At 40.0% G+C, this 14,396-nt stretch overlaps 2 protein-coding genes across 2 annotated transcripts; both read left to right on the top strand.

The window, feature by feature from the left end:
• Nucleotides 1–618: 618 nt before the first annotated feature.
• LOC137284172 (uncharacterized) lies at nucleotides 619–5,834 on the top strand. Its single transcript, XM_067815892.1, has 4 exons — nucleotides 619–681; nucleotides 2,624–2,727; nucleotides 3,860–4,015; nucleotides 4,387–5,834. Exons 2-4 carry the CDS (start codon nucleotides 2,631–2,633, stop codon nucleotides 4,857–4,859), a joined length of 726 nt encoding a protein of 241 aa, XP_067671993.1. The 5' UTR covers nucleotides 619–681; nucleotides 2,624–2,630; the 3' UTR covers nucleotides 4,860–5,834.
• Nucleotides 5,835–7,388: 1,554 nt separating this feature from the next.
• LOC137285150 (uncharacterized) lies at nucleotides 7,389–12,331 on the top strand. Its single transcript, XM_067817374.1, has 4 exons — nucleotides 7,389–7,780; nucleotides 8,727–8,897; nucleotides 10,552–10,731; nucleotides 11,293–12,331. The coding sequence occupies exons 1-4, from the start codon at nucleotides 7,597–7,599 to the stop codon at nucleotides 11,430–11,432; spliced, it is 675 nt and encodes a 224-aa protein (XP_067673475.1). The 5' UTR covers nucleotides 7,389–7,596; the 3' UTR covers nucleotides 11,433–12,331.
• Nucleotides 12,332–14,396: the final 2,065 nt, after the last annotated feature.

Genomic DNA, 14,396 nt, shown 5'->3' with positions numbered 1-14,396 from the left:
GCACCGTGGATTTAGCTTAGATAGGATTTTAGGGGACTCTTAGTATGTGATGCAGAAAGTTCGAAAGAATATGTAAGCCAAATTTTGTGTTAGTGATGTGCAGCTACAAGTGGAATAATAACGCTTGTTAATAAAGCTTTTATGCGTCAACTACCTGAAATAACAGACCGCAGACCGTGTTATGTTTTTATGCATGCGTTTGCATTGAATTATGACATGTGGCTTTCAGTTTCGAACACCCCTTACCTTGACACAAACCGGCCTACCATGAACTGCCAAGGGCAATATAGAAACCATTGTATAAACAAAACAATTACATATCATATAACCATTACACATATCTTATTTGGTAACAGACCTAGACGCTCGCGCTTTAAATGCCCCTCAACCAGTCTTATGAAATAACTTCCTGGTAAATGTGAAAATGTATACTATAAACCGAAAACGGATCGAAAGGCATAGTGTTGTTATTAGCTTTGGGAATCGTGTGTCACCGAATGAAGACGTTCGTTCTTAATCATTTTAAATGTTAGCAGTAACTTAAACAAACGACCATAGAATATACATAATCTATGATGATCTATATCCGCTTTTGAAAATCATGTCCTGTATTTTGATAGCTTTATCACGTGGCGTTTAACGGAAGTTCTGCACATTGCGTGGAGACACGATTTCACTAAGGTTTGACACGAGAAATCTTGACGTACATTGACTTTTACATTAACCATGATTGATCGCATGTATTGACTTGCTAATCAAAACTTACCAGCTTCATATATGGCATTATGGCATTATGTTAATGCTTCCGTGTTCGTTTTTTATAGCCTAGCCTTCATATTGAGTGTTTTTAACCAGTTGCTTCAACTGTTTCTAAGATGATAATGCGTTAGAACATGCACAGCCAGACATAATTGTTTGGTATCAGAGAGAATCCTGGTTTATTTAGCATCTCGTATACAGATAAACGCACACCCAGCAACTGATGATAAATGGCAAGTGGTATTGTGTATTCATGGCACTGTGTATTTATGTTTATTTCCCATGTGGTGTAACATAACCAATGTGATATCTCACATGTGCACACATCACTTTTGTCAAGCAACCACTGTTTCTTTATTTCGTCGTCTGTGACGTCATTAAACAACTGATTGCATTAAATGACATCCATCACATACATATGAGAAAACACATCAGCATGTGTAGACATATACAATGGCATCCACCACACACGTATGACAGCACACATCAGCACATGTATACATATAAAATGACATCCATCACACACGTATGACATCACACATCAACACATGTGGACGTATAAAATGACATCCACTACATACATATGACATCACACATCAGCATGTGTATACATATAAAATGACATCCATCACATACATATGAGAACGGGTATCTCAGACAGTCATATCTCTGTCTATAACAGACCTTTGGGTACATTCGATGTGATGACAACCAGTTGCAGTTGCTATTTTAGAATTACAATGAGTAAATTGTGAATGAACTGCACTTTGACTGAGGAAATAGTAATATACACATGTTTCAAGATCAAGAACTGACTTCAATATTTATGAACAGTTCAAAGATTCATCAAGACGACTGCCATTACTACAGTTTTCTTTTTGGTTTTACGCCTCGTTCAGGAATATTCCCGCTAGAGGGCGTTCCATGACTGTACCAAAGTATCAGGTAACGATTGAATGATTAACTTATCCAAACTAACCCAAACCACGTAAACACATACACTCTTTACCTTTGTTACCCATACTATCTGTAGTTTCGAGCTTTCTGCAAATTTGATATGGCAATTTATACTGTGTAAATACAAATTAACCTTCACATATACTTGACATAATTATGTATAGAAGCTCTCGATGGAATTTCCCATATTCACTCAATACCATAACATTACAAGGCGACTTAGCAATTTAAGAATATTTTCATGAGGAATGTGATCAAAACAATCCTTCTCCATTCTGTATTTAGATGATCAATGATCAGGGTGATCAGCCATCATTAATAGTACATATATAATCTGTAAGGATAGAAGTTCCATCAACATACTCACCTTTACCTATGGTCACACGTATGTTGGCTTCGTCATGTGTTCCTGGTATTGTCACTAAGATTGTCATCTTCCACTCATTGTGGGTCTACCCTTTCACTGCGGACACTCATGCCAGTCATAGAGACACTGCACTCACAGTTCCCGTTTACTTACTGCTCGTATGGACTGAGTGTGTTAGGCCTGGCGGTTAAACTCACATTCAGTTCAACACATGTGCTCTCACATCAAGTCAATAGCCCAAACTCTACAATTTGTATTGGATATCGAGATGAATTTCAGATAAAACTGCGCATGTCAAAAGCGTTTCAAAGCTCTCTCAATACATCCTATCCACTAATATCAAACAACATAGTAATACATGTTTCACAATATTGAGAATGCTACCTCCTCGAATGGAAACAGCAAAACCATTTCCAAAATAGTAAATTATGGCCCTTGCAATGTGAGACATGCACCATTAAACGAGGGTTTTGTTAATAAACATATATTACCTCTTATTAAGATCCCTGCAACTGTACTTTCAAATCAGTGTCATGTTAGTTTTCAGATGAGGACAATGCAGTTAATCGCCAAACTGATCTGCTTTCTAGCACTACCTCCCGGAATCAGATGTATGGAGTGTAGTGAGGAACAACACATGAATGGCAAGATTTTAATTACTGATAATCTACTTCTTGCTGGAGCCTTTAGTTAGTATGGTGATCTACCTTCAATTGTTAGTATTTTTGTCTTCTATAGTTAAAGGTTTTTTTAGATTTCATTACTAGTTTTAATATACATCTGTGATACACTAGTTGTTTTTACTATCCTTTGTCGACAGCTATTTTCAATTAATTACCTTGTTTTCATCGCTATATGGCTGCAGTTTTGCCGATGCGATGTAAAATTTTAACTCACTCACTATTTGCAGAGATTTAGTACACTTTTCTCCTATTTAATTCATTTTTCATAAGGAAAATGGGGCTGATGTTATTATTACTTTATCGGTCTGATTTAAGCAATACGTAAAACAAACCCCTTCAAAACAATTTATAATCTGTTGATTACTTTGATGCAGGACCATTTAATGCAGATGTATGTGTTCCCCATGAAGGGGCCATAATGGAAGCCAGGGAAGGCGTGCGGTGATGATATGTTTTATTGGTCAATTTAGGAACAGCATTTAAGGAACTGAAACCTGTCAGCACTAAGAGATAAGAATCCATTGAAAGATGTTCATGACATATACTGACTCATATTAACGATTCGGCATTTGACAGAAATTTCATTATAACATCGAAAAACTATGTTTGTCGTAATAGGCAACTAACGGGATCGGGTGCTCAGGCTCGCTGATTTGGTTGACACATGTCATCGGTTCCCAATTGCACACATCGATGCTCATGGTGTTTTATCACTGGATTGTCTGGTCCAGACTAGATTATTTACAGACCGCTGCCTTATAGTTAGAAAATTGCTGAGTGCGGCGTAAAACTAAACTCACTCACAGCATGGTTGTATGCCAACTTTAGCAATACTACAACAATATCACAGGGGTGGAACACCAGGAATGGTCTTCACACATTATACCTAATAGTATGTAGAGAATCGAACTGAGTGACGAGCAAACGCTTTAACCAAGAGGCTACCCCCACCGCAACACGATACACTTGCAGTTGTCGAGGCTCGTCTGCACATATATGAATCATGATGTAGATAATGTTTGAAGTCATAAACTAACCTAAACTAAATGGTGATTACATAGTTTAGTAATATTTTCCCTCCACATCCCAACAGGTATTTCCCACCCATCGGTGCTCTCGCTTCCGATGTGTAGCTTGGTCAAACCACAGGATACACCAGACGTGTGTGGAGCAGACGACAACGCCTACTGGCGGGAAGTGCAGCAGTGTCCCGTTCCCATACACATACCATGGCTCTGTAGATTGCTAGGTAAGTGAAATAGACACTTCCAGTGATGCCATTTAAAACCAATCCAAACTCGGACGCGCATACACACGTGCAGACATACGCACAATTGTGTTCATGTGGAAGGATAGATACACCGTTTCGTTAACGCTAGGTCTCCCCAATACATAAGAGTATTGACGAACAATAAACTCTTTTAAACACTTCCAGCAATGCACTTCTCCTATGGGGCATTACTGTTTTATGTTTATTACGACAGCAGATCCACATGTGCACCCGCCTATGCATTATAAAAAATAATACATTTTGAGATCACTTTCATAAAGACTGAATTACGAAATATAACGCAAAAATTATTTATTACGAATGTGACTATTGCTCTCTCTTGTATTCAGATCCTCCTGTGACTTTTCGTCTTGGCCTATTGTATCAATTAATGCTCGTGCTGGAACTACTAGTCGTCACTACCTCAACCTTCTTCCTCTTGCTATACCTTATGGTAAAACTGGACCGACAACGACACCTACGGAACAGGAACATCAGACGTCGACTCCACCAACTGATGCTTCACGTGTATATGTACTGTGGGGCAGGCTTCCTAGCGGAAATCGCGAAGTCGGTGTATGTGGAAACTTGCGGATGGATTGGCCGACAGGGCATGAACATAGATGAACAACGGGAGAGGTTGGAGGAGAGAGTGGAGGAGAGGTTGCAGGAGAGAGTGGAGGACAGGTTGCAGGAGAGAGTGGTGGGGAGGTTGCAGGAGAGGCAGGTTGAAGCTCCGTGTGACTGCGACCCGTTTGCTGGGATAAGGAGGTCTCATGACGTCGACGATGATCAAGCAAGTTTCGAGCATGTTTATGCCTGAGTCCATTTATTCACGTTGTTGTCTAACAAGAACTAACTTCCAGCGTTGTGATAGCGTCATCTTTGGGTCTCTGGTTGTACTAATTTACAACAGGGACACATTTGATAATGAGTGGCAATCACGTATTTGACTGTTGCATGACGTAATCATAGTATGCATTTTGTTGTGCCTCCGTGATCTCATCGACTAACTGGAAGATTCAGTGTTTGAATGGCATGCGATGCATACTGTAGACATTCATTGTAAAACTGTGCCCCAGTGTGATACGTACAAATATCAGATGATGTAGTCATCATCCCTCAAAGTTACAGTTTTACACTGAAATACCATGGTTAGTAAATGGCAAATATACAAGGGATACAAGTAAACCTGAGAACATTCTATGCAATAAATGGTGTTATTTAAAGGGCCAGAGACGGAGTCCATGTAAATAGTATAGTTAAATCTCGTGTATGACATCTTCCAACCTACCTCATGATATATGTGGCTGTTTTAACACAGTTTTAACACACCAGCACTTGGATGTCATTAGGAGGAACATGACATACTAAACCGGCACTAGTGTGAATCTTTTAGTCACTGGGGTTTCTAAACACACTTACATTTATGCTGTATGTACATTATCCATTAAGTGACGAATATGTAGTATTATACATCTACTGGTTTATGACATTAATACTATCTGCGTGTGTTGTACGCAGAGTTAATTGTACCTCAGAATGAAATACAGCATTGTCATATTCATAAATTTATTCTACCTCATAATAAACATTTTATTTGTTTTTGTTTACTGTTTGCCCCGTTTCAAGGGTTATCAATAATGTTTTATATCCAGAATCATGCAGTTAACTGTTTACAGAGGTAGGATATGTTACAGCATGCATAACTATTATGAACAATGCACTCTGTGCTAATGACATCGACATTTTTGCTGTCAGAAAAAACACGGTGTATTAAAACTGTTTTCAGATATAACGATGGAGTCGTGTTGTTATGTAACGTAATTTTCGTTGCTCTCCGGAGCAAGTGAAGCATGTTTCATGTCCTGGACACTCATTTGTACCTACATCTACAATAATAAGACTGTTCCGCACTCCATGAAGAGTGCATCGATATAATCGAACCTGGACTAGACACTAGACATAGACTACTCGCATCTGAGTGAGTGAGTGAGTTTAGAGTTTAGTTCTGGGGGTCTCCAAAAATGGCTTCACAAATCGTACCCACGAGAAGAATCGAACCCGGGTTTTGGGCGAGGCGAGAGCACGCCTTAACCACTAGGCTCCTCCATCGCCCTCATCACAGCAACTTGCCACGGGCTGGCGGAGTAGAAAATATGAGGTTTTAGCTGGCTGCTGTACCCGGTGCAAAGACAGGAGTTAGGGAGTGTAGTTTTTCGCCGGCGTGATATTCCAGCAATATCACCATGGTCCCTGGTATGGTGATCTATCCTCAGCTGTTGGCGATCTATAGCCCTTTTTCACACTGTTTTGTCCAAAATATTATTTTCTCCATTTTAAGATATCTGCTAGCTAGTTTTAACAAAGTCTGTGGTATTCTAGTGTTGTACTGTCCTTCGTCGACGGGATTTTATATATTATGTGCCTGTATTATAAATTTAGACCTAATTTTTGTCACGATATGGCTGAAATATTGCCGATATGACTTTAGATCTAACTCACTCACTCACTTCAGCAACATGCGAGTAATCGAACCTAGGTCTTCTCGAGACCGTCCATCGCCCCTCGAGGGATAGCAAATGCGTTCAGAAACTATTTCATAATTGTAATCAATCTCTGGAAAGATTTGAATTTATCCAGCATTTCTGATAGGACAGTTTCAATAAGTACGAAACAAGGTAGAGTCTTATTGTATTACAGGTAAATTGTTTTCTGGATGTGTGAATATTCTGTCTGCAACAAAGTTAAGTTGTCTTTTAGGCATGCTAGGTCTAACTGTATAAAATGACAAAGTCGTAAAAAGGTGACTGTTATTTTGTGACAACGTGATGGAGAGACACATAATAAATCATTTATGCAGGTGTATTCAACATATAGGAAGTTTACAGAAGAGTGGTATGAACGTTTCTCTAATGAAAGTTAAGCTGAATGTTTAAATAGAAATTTATTTGTATTTTTTATCTGTTATTATGTAACCTTGTTGATAAGGGAAGCCCATTTCCACTGTCCCCCAGTCGTGATATTGCTGAAATATGGCCTAAAAGTGGCCTAATACTAGACCCACTCACAGTAACCACGTAGGTCTCCCAGCAGATGGGAATTGTTAAAAGTGTTCTCAATCAAAGGGAGATAAGTCAAGGCTCACAGGACAAACAAGGTTTTACTCACGCAGTTGGCCAGTTTCCAGCTTGAGGTTGTCTTTAAGAGATATGTAAATTAACAGATTATCACAACATTATACAACTCGACGATATATTCATGTAACACTTTGTCGTTTATCAGCGGATGAAATTGCGGAAAGGAATGGACTCAAATGTACATGACTCATCGGGATTTTCAGATGCCTGGTAGCTATAAATAGCTTAGCGGAAAATACACAGCTACTTTCGTTTTGACATGGGTTTTAGGGAAATGTTTGGTGGTCGGGTAAATACATAACCTGTAGTCTTAAAACCTACACGCAGATGCGGACCCTGAATATTCAGAACTGATCGGGAACAGAAGTGTGTCGGATACAGCTTTGTTTAGGGTTGAACGTTCTTGTGTACATTATCAGCATGCTAAACCTCATCGTGTACTCCGTGTTACTGGTTGAGTCTAGCCTTACTTCCCCAGTCCAACGGGTATGCCCATCTGGTCAGTATCTGGACGAAGGAAAAGGCACGTGTGAACACTGTGGACAAATATGTGAACACGCTGCGATACAGCTGACCACAGACCTGTGTCTGCGACATTGCCCAGGTAGGTTAGTGTAGCCAGTATCCGCCTTTCTGGCTTTCGCTTCGGAGTAAAAGGATAAAGATTGTTCGGCTGGTAGACAGAATGTTGAGTCAGGGTACGGCTTCCATGTTAATCTACAGTATGGGAGTTAAGTAGGTTTGCGGTATACAATCAGCATTAATTCGGACTAGTGCAATACATCTCATTACTCCTTTCATGTGTAAATACGAATATTAAATGTGAAGATTTTGTGAACAGAGTTTATTTGATTAATGTATTTATCAGAACAAAACCATCCCGCCAATTGTGCCATGCGTGAACAAGTGAAAGGTGAAATGTCCGCCCGACCCTAAAGGCTCAGTAGAATTACGTCCCTTGGCCTTAGAGAATCACCAAACATGTATCTGGCTTTGCCCGCTCCATTACCACATTCTTTGGTTCACCTGAGTAGTAAGGGCAGTAGGGTAGTCGAGTGGTTAAAACGCTCGCTCGTCGCGCCGAAGACACGGGTTCGATTCACCACATGGGTACAGTGAGTGAAGCCCATTCTGGCGTTCTCCGTTGTGATATTGCTGGAATAGTTCCAAAGTGACCTTTGTCTCACAATCTTCTGACTTGTGAGGACTATTTATTTATCACTGGATATTTATATAGCGCACATATCCACGCGACTAGTGCGTGCTTAAGGCGCTGGTGTGTTTTTCCTCGATCACTGGATGTCAATCTCAACGGCACATTGTACCATCGTCATCAACTCCCTTTGGAGTATAGACCTCTTGCTGCGTCTAGGCACGATATAACTGGAATACTGGCGTTAAACCCAACTCACACATTCACAGTCCGGCTATATGACTGGATACGCGATAATACCATGTTGGAAGCAATTGCAATCTCTCTTATGTAATGAGATATGTTATAGTTTGGGCATTGCGATAGTTTCTTATATGATCTCCTCATTTCAATGCAGGTTACATGTTCCAAGGACTCAAAGGGGTGGAAAGTGTGAATGTTAAGGACCAAACAGAGTTATGCCCCCCTGACACATATCTGGACAAGGTCGTATTAAGGTGTGAACCATGCGCGGACATCTGTACTACAGACGACGAAATAAATGGCGCATGTGCACAGATGTGTCCAGGTGAGGTATAATTCGTTTAAAACAAGGTTTTTGGAGCACAATAGCTCGAAGCATTTTTACAATTACGTATAACAGGTTAAATTCAGTGACTTGTTTTTGATATTTTCTGTGAATATCTTTTAGATAGATAGTTTCGAAGTAGTGCATACATTTACATAATATGTTGCGTAGGTGTGTTTGTACTTGTTGTACATTCTGTAATTCTTTTTCTTGCACCCAGGAACAAAGAACAAAATGTTCTCGTACAATTCTTTTTTTCTTATTTTGCTGTAATTCCGTGTAACTCTCATTCTGATGCCTCCTTTATTAATGGCATTGTGTGTCACACGTTGACGGGTGTGTGACTGACGACCATGTGAAAAGTTATGGTCTCGGGTTTAAACGCTGCACTTATGCTACGGATGACTGGTGTCCAGTGACCCATACCATTCACATACGTTTTACATATTCCTCTAACACCCGAATGGAAGCTGTTGCAGAGGTTTTAGATCTCATAATCATAAAAATGTCGGAGATATACACTCGGCGTCGTTAATGAAGGGTGGCAATGTTTGAAATGCACCTATACACAGCTGAACGATCAACAAGCTTTACAGTAAAAGAAACAATAATACAAATTAGGTCGTTGAAATATCATTTACATTCTTTAAGGTTATAGGCCTTTTGGAATCTGTTCAAATTCAGCGGTAGCTTACTGTCAGCTTTAAGAGTCAGAGTGCTATTGGTAGACTGGAGCAGCCAGTGGGTATGTGGAATATGCACGAGGACCAGGTCACCCTGGAGTCACAACAGTCCGAGATAGGCATGTTATTGATAGGCATACTATTAACACTGCGGTACGTAACGGGTTCATCAACGTAGCAGATCATCAGACAACACTTCAGTAAACAAGACAACATTGTAAACATATCCTGGAGCCGTTTAAGAGCAGTTCTCCCACCACTAACATCACGTCAGAGACAGGCATGTTTGAGATGGAGTAGACATCGTGGCTGCTGTAATCAACATCTATGATCTCGTGTGCTCTTCACTGATGAAAGCAGATGAAATTTATCCTTCCTTAATGGCCATCAAAGGTTTTATTTATCGTCGCAAGGGCCACGCATAACCGATTTGGCGGGGTCCGTCATAGTGGGGATAGCTCCTACTGGACGAACTTCACTGCAGGTGGTCGACGGTAATTTTACTGGGCAGCGATATCGGGATTCTGGCTCAGTACCATTCCTGCAAGCTGTGCATGTCTTTTATAATGGGCCCTCTTTATTGCAAGACGACAACCCTTGGCCTCATAGGCTCAGGCTTGTCACCGAATTCCTCTGACAGCAGGGTGTAAAGCAAAGGGAGTGGTCAGCATGCTCGCCAGACCTCGTTCCAACTGAGCACACGTCATGTACACACGTCACCCAGTGGAACTTCCTGGACTTCGCAGAGCTCTAGTAGAAGGATAGAATGCGATGTTTCTTCAAGCTTTCATTGTGAACTTGATAAGCATGAGAACAAGGTGCACCTGTCTTGGATGCACGAGGATGGTACACACGATGTTGAATGACCGAGTGCTTCATGTTTGTCATTTTCATATTTAGGGGTTTGGTCTGTACAAATGATGTTTGCAAGTGCTGTTTGAACATATTCTACATGTTTTCGTCTATTTCAGATTTCCCCAAGCCAAAAAGCAAGTTCCCTTTTGTCCAGTTGCTGTGGGCGGTGTCCGCTGTCTTGGCAATCATCTTAATAGCCATGTTATCCTTGATTACTTTCCGGCTCTGTTCTGGGCGATGTAGAAATGGTGTCAGAGAAGATGTTTTAATACAACGAGTTTGCAACAGAGCACCACGTATGTCCCTAACATTCTTTACAATTTTGAGTACGTATGTTAATCAGAGTGTCCGTATCTTTCGATAGTGAGAAAACTCTACTGAATCGGTTTTGTACGTCTCTGATATGAAACTGACGTTTGAAGAATGCTTTTTATACGTTACTTTAGGAAATTAACGGTTAGGTGGATCACGGAATCGTTGGCACAAACATAGAATTGTTATTTTCAGGTGGTACGACATATATGATATTCATCTGTCTGTTCATATATTTTCCTGTTTGTTTCTACATTGCCTTATGAACTTCAGTCTTGTTCCCAGGGTTGACATGAACATGCGGAGACGAAGGCTGTTGTCCGTAACCATGTACAGTCACAGCGGATATCCTTATCTCTAAATACATGTGTAACATTACACTATCTCCGTCTAAATATAGCGACACGTTGTCACTGGGGCTGGGCATGTGGAGCATGATGTGGACACACAATAGTTTGCAGTCACCTTATAAGGAAGAATGTGAAATTGATCTTTAAGGGATGTTCAGTTAACAAGACTGCCTTATATGAGCTTTCTTCTTTCAGTTATAAAGAATAAAAGTGCAGCTCCGACATCGGAGCAGAGTGTTGAGCGGTGGCTGACCTACTTAGATGCTGATGATCTGCAAGAAGACTGTCACAGTAACAGAAGCTCCATTCTGAACAACAAGGAAGAGTCCAGATGATCGGGAGCACCTACACGATAACTATCATGTGTGTGTTATACAGCTCCACTATCGCCTGTGCTGTTCGCGTGATATGTTGGACGTTATGCAACCATATTATGCACTTAAGGCTTTTGCCAGTGCTGTTCAATATACTGAAGATATACACTTTTACCGGGTCTCAAAAGCTTTGTTAATCTTGTATAAACCTTGTTGCAAAAAACTTGCCCAAACAATAGAATAGAAGAGGGTGATATATCTATAAACTATATACAGTATAGTTCGATATACTGCATGACGGACACTTTTCATATACCCTGTGTGAATCTGCACACATACAAGTGAAACTTTGGTGGGTTTCCCCTAAAGACTTGATGAGATTAATACGACTGAGATGATATCTGTATTTTCTGCTTCAGTTCGTGAGTTAAGGAGTCACTGGCTCTCTAACAGAAAGTATTGTGCACAGATTTACACACGTTTTAGAATGTAACAACGTAACGATGATTTGTGAATGTTTTTGTCATTTATGAAATTCAAGACTGAGCTGCACAAATTCTCATTTGAACTATTTTCAAAATGCATTTACACCGGGAATTCTATAATGAAGTTTGGGGTGGACATTTGACTTTGTTTTGTAGGTGTTACTTCTTGACTGAAAGTCTTCATTTATTTATTAGTGATAACTAAATAGTTGTGATTTGTCCAGAATGTCGTAGCTGACAATCAGAATAGTTAGTCATAACGCCAGAGGGATCTCCTTTGCATAAATATATACTGTAAAAAATGTAGATGATATTTGTGGAGAAACTTCTGTACATACACGATGTCTAGTAATGAAGTGATTTAGGTGCCAATAGCATTTCCAAAGAAATGAAGCTTCCAAACAAATCATCATAGCATCTACAAAGTATACATAACGAACATGAACTTCATGAAATACAAATGTGTTTTGTTCAGATAGTCTTTCAGGGGGATTCTAATACACTGGACTAAACTGGTTAGGGATACATGTCAATTTTGAAATGATGAATAATGATCTATTTATTCATTGACACACTAATTGATGAAATATCAATCATAGAAATATCAATATCCCTAACTTATTTTGTCCGGTGTATTTTGTTTAATTCAGTTGCGTCGTGTAATGCTTCTGCCAAAACTCCACACCTTGCTGATGCTTAAGATGTGTCCACAGCAGTCATGGACATTTATCTGACAGATGACTAGTGGGCAACCACTAATAGATATGGTCTGTGTGTTTTAGCAAATGTAAGACTGTCGAAATAAATCTGTCTTCAGATGATATTTGAAAGACTAAAAGTTTGAGAAGAGTTTTCGTTTGGTTGATCTTTTTGTGGCGCTTTATCGTCTGAGATAATTTTTGGGTGAAGGTACATATGTGTACCTAACTGGCAGCCAAGCAGAGATCCTGTTACATTGTGCTTGTTTGATCCAGTTAACCGGGCGTCTCGCTATCCGAACGATTTTCGAGTAAAACCAAAACGTCCGGATAAACGGGTTCGACTGTATTGTGAGTGTAGTGACCGTCATTGATAGTAAATCTAAACCTAAATCTAATGTAAATCTAAACCTCCATGCATGTTTAAATAGTTCGTCTGTTCAAAACAGGTAACCAAAAATTAAAACAATCTCTCTCTCTCTCTCTCTCTCTCTCTCTCTCTCTCTCCCCTGTCTCTCTCCTCTGTATATGTCTCTGTCTCTGTATCTCTCTCTCTCTCCCCCCCTCTCTCTCTCCTCTCTCGTTAACGGGTTAGACCCGCTGACATTGTTGACACGTGTCATCGTATTCCAATTCGATATTCATGTTCGTCATCACTTGGTTGTCGGCACTCTATTATTTACAGACTGACGCCATGCTGATATATTGACGAGTGCGGCATAAAACTAAACTCACCCACTCTTGTTCGGGTGTGGAAAAGTGTTCTAGGAGATTGGCTATGGAATTTGAAAGTTCCCTATCGATATCAGATCATCGATACAACTGAAGCTTGGGTTAAACACTTGGCCACATTACCCTTGTTGGGCTCTGCCATTCTGAGAGAAAAGAGCGTGTGTCTTACTCTAGCATTTTATATACGCCATTAATGCGGACCCCGACATAGTTCATGTCGTCTCCAGTGACTTCCCTTTTATATTATAAGTTACTTCGATATGTACACTTACTGTTGGCGTTAAATAGCGATATCATGGCATCATTTTTTGTTTGTATTTTATTAATGGAATAATGCTCCAGAAGTTGATATCACAATCATTTTTTTCCAGTAGTCACAGAGAGAACTTGATTCAAGGACAGAGAGAAGCATCTATTACAACTCTGAATCAAACCATACTAGTATATGCACATCACAGATCGAAACACCTAATGCACCACGCTTGAGAAGCCATTACAGACAATGCAAGTAAAAGTATTGACTAAACACGTAGTGTTCAAGTACCTGCATTGTATATCTATGATTATTGTTTTTAAATCTTTTTTATTTATTTCAGAGAGGTATAGACGCTGGTTACACAACTGGCAAGATAGGTTTACCAGTTTTAAGCATAAAATTATAGGTATACAGAGTCGGGGAGTGCACGACTACTGCCGTAAACTTCATGGTTACATGCATGTTCGAGCTGGTTATACAACAGCAACAAAGAGTCAAAGTAATAAAACACAGGTGTACAGAGTCACAGAGTGGACGACTCCAGGAACAAACTTGGTCTACACGCATATTTGAGCTGGTTCTTCAGCGACGTCATGACGTCACAACAGATAAACCGACTGCGGTGTAATTTTGTTTTAGACAAAGGTGTAGAAGCTGATGTTTGTCTAAATGTGCATTCATCCTAAAAATGACATCAAGTAAAACATTCAGTGCCAGTATTAGTGTGTGAGTGAGTTCACACACTGTTCCCATGTTCAAACCCGGGTCTTAGGTGTGACGAGCGAACGCTTTAATTACTGAGCTACCCCACTGC

This window comes from Haliotis asinina, chromosome 5 (genome assembly GCF_037392515.1).
Source record: "Haliotis asinina isolate JCU_RB_2024 chromosome 5, JCU_Hal_asi_v2, whole genome shotgun sequence".
In the NCBI taxonomy this organism is placed as follows: Eukaryota; Metazoa; Mollusca; class Gastropoda; order Lepetellida; family Haliotidae; genus Haliotis; species Haliotis asinina.
This window is presented reverse-complemented; position numbering and strand designations above follow the sequence as displayed.

Coding starts and splice junctions, on each gene's coding strand:
- LOC137284172 (XM_067815892.1), top strand. CDS start 2,631: ATGAGGACAATGCAGTTAATCGCCAAACTGATCTGCTTTCTAGCACTA. Junction 2,728..3,859: donor TGAGGAACAACACATGAATG/GCAAGATTTTAA, acceptor ACATCCCAACAG/GTATTTCCCACCCATCGGTG. Junction 4,016..4,386: donor ATGGCTCTGTAGATTGCTAG/GTAAGTGAAATA, acceptor TCTTGTATTCAG/ATCCTCCTGTGACTTTTCGT.
- LOC137285150 (XM_067817374.1), top strand. CDS start 7,597: ATGCTAAACCTCATCGTGTACTCCGTGTTACTGGTTGAGTCTAGCCTT. Junction 8,898..10,551: donor ATGTGCACAGATGTGTCCAG/GTGAGGTATAAT, acceptor CGTCTATTTCAG/ATTTCCCCAAGCCAAAAAGC. Junction 10,732..11,292: donor AGTTTGCAACAGAGCACCAC/GTATGTCCCTAA, acceptor TTCTTCTTTCAG/TTATAAAGAATAAAAGTGCA.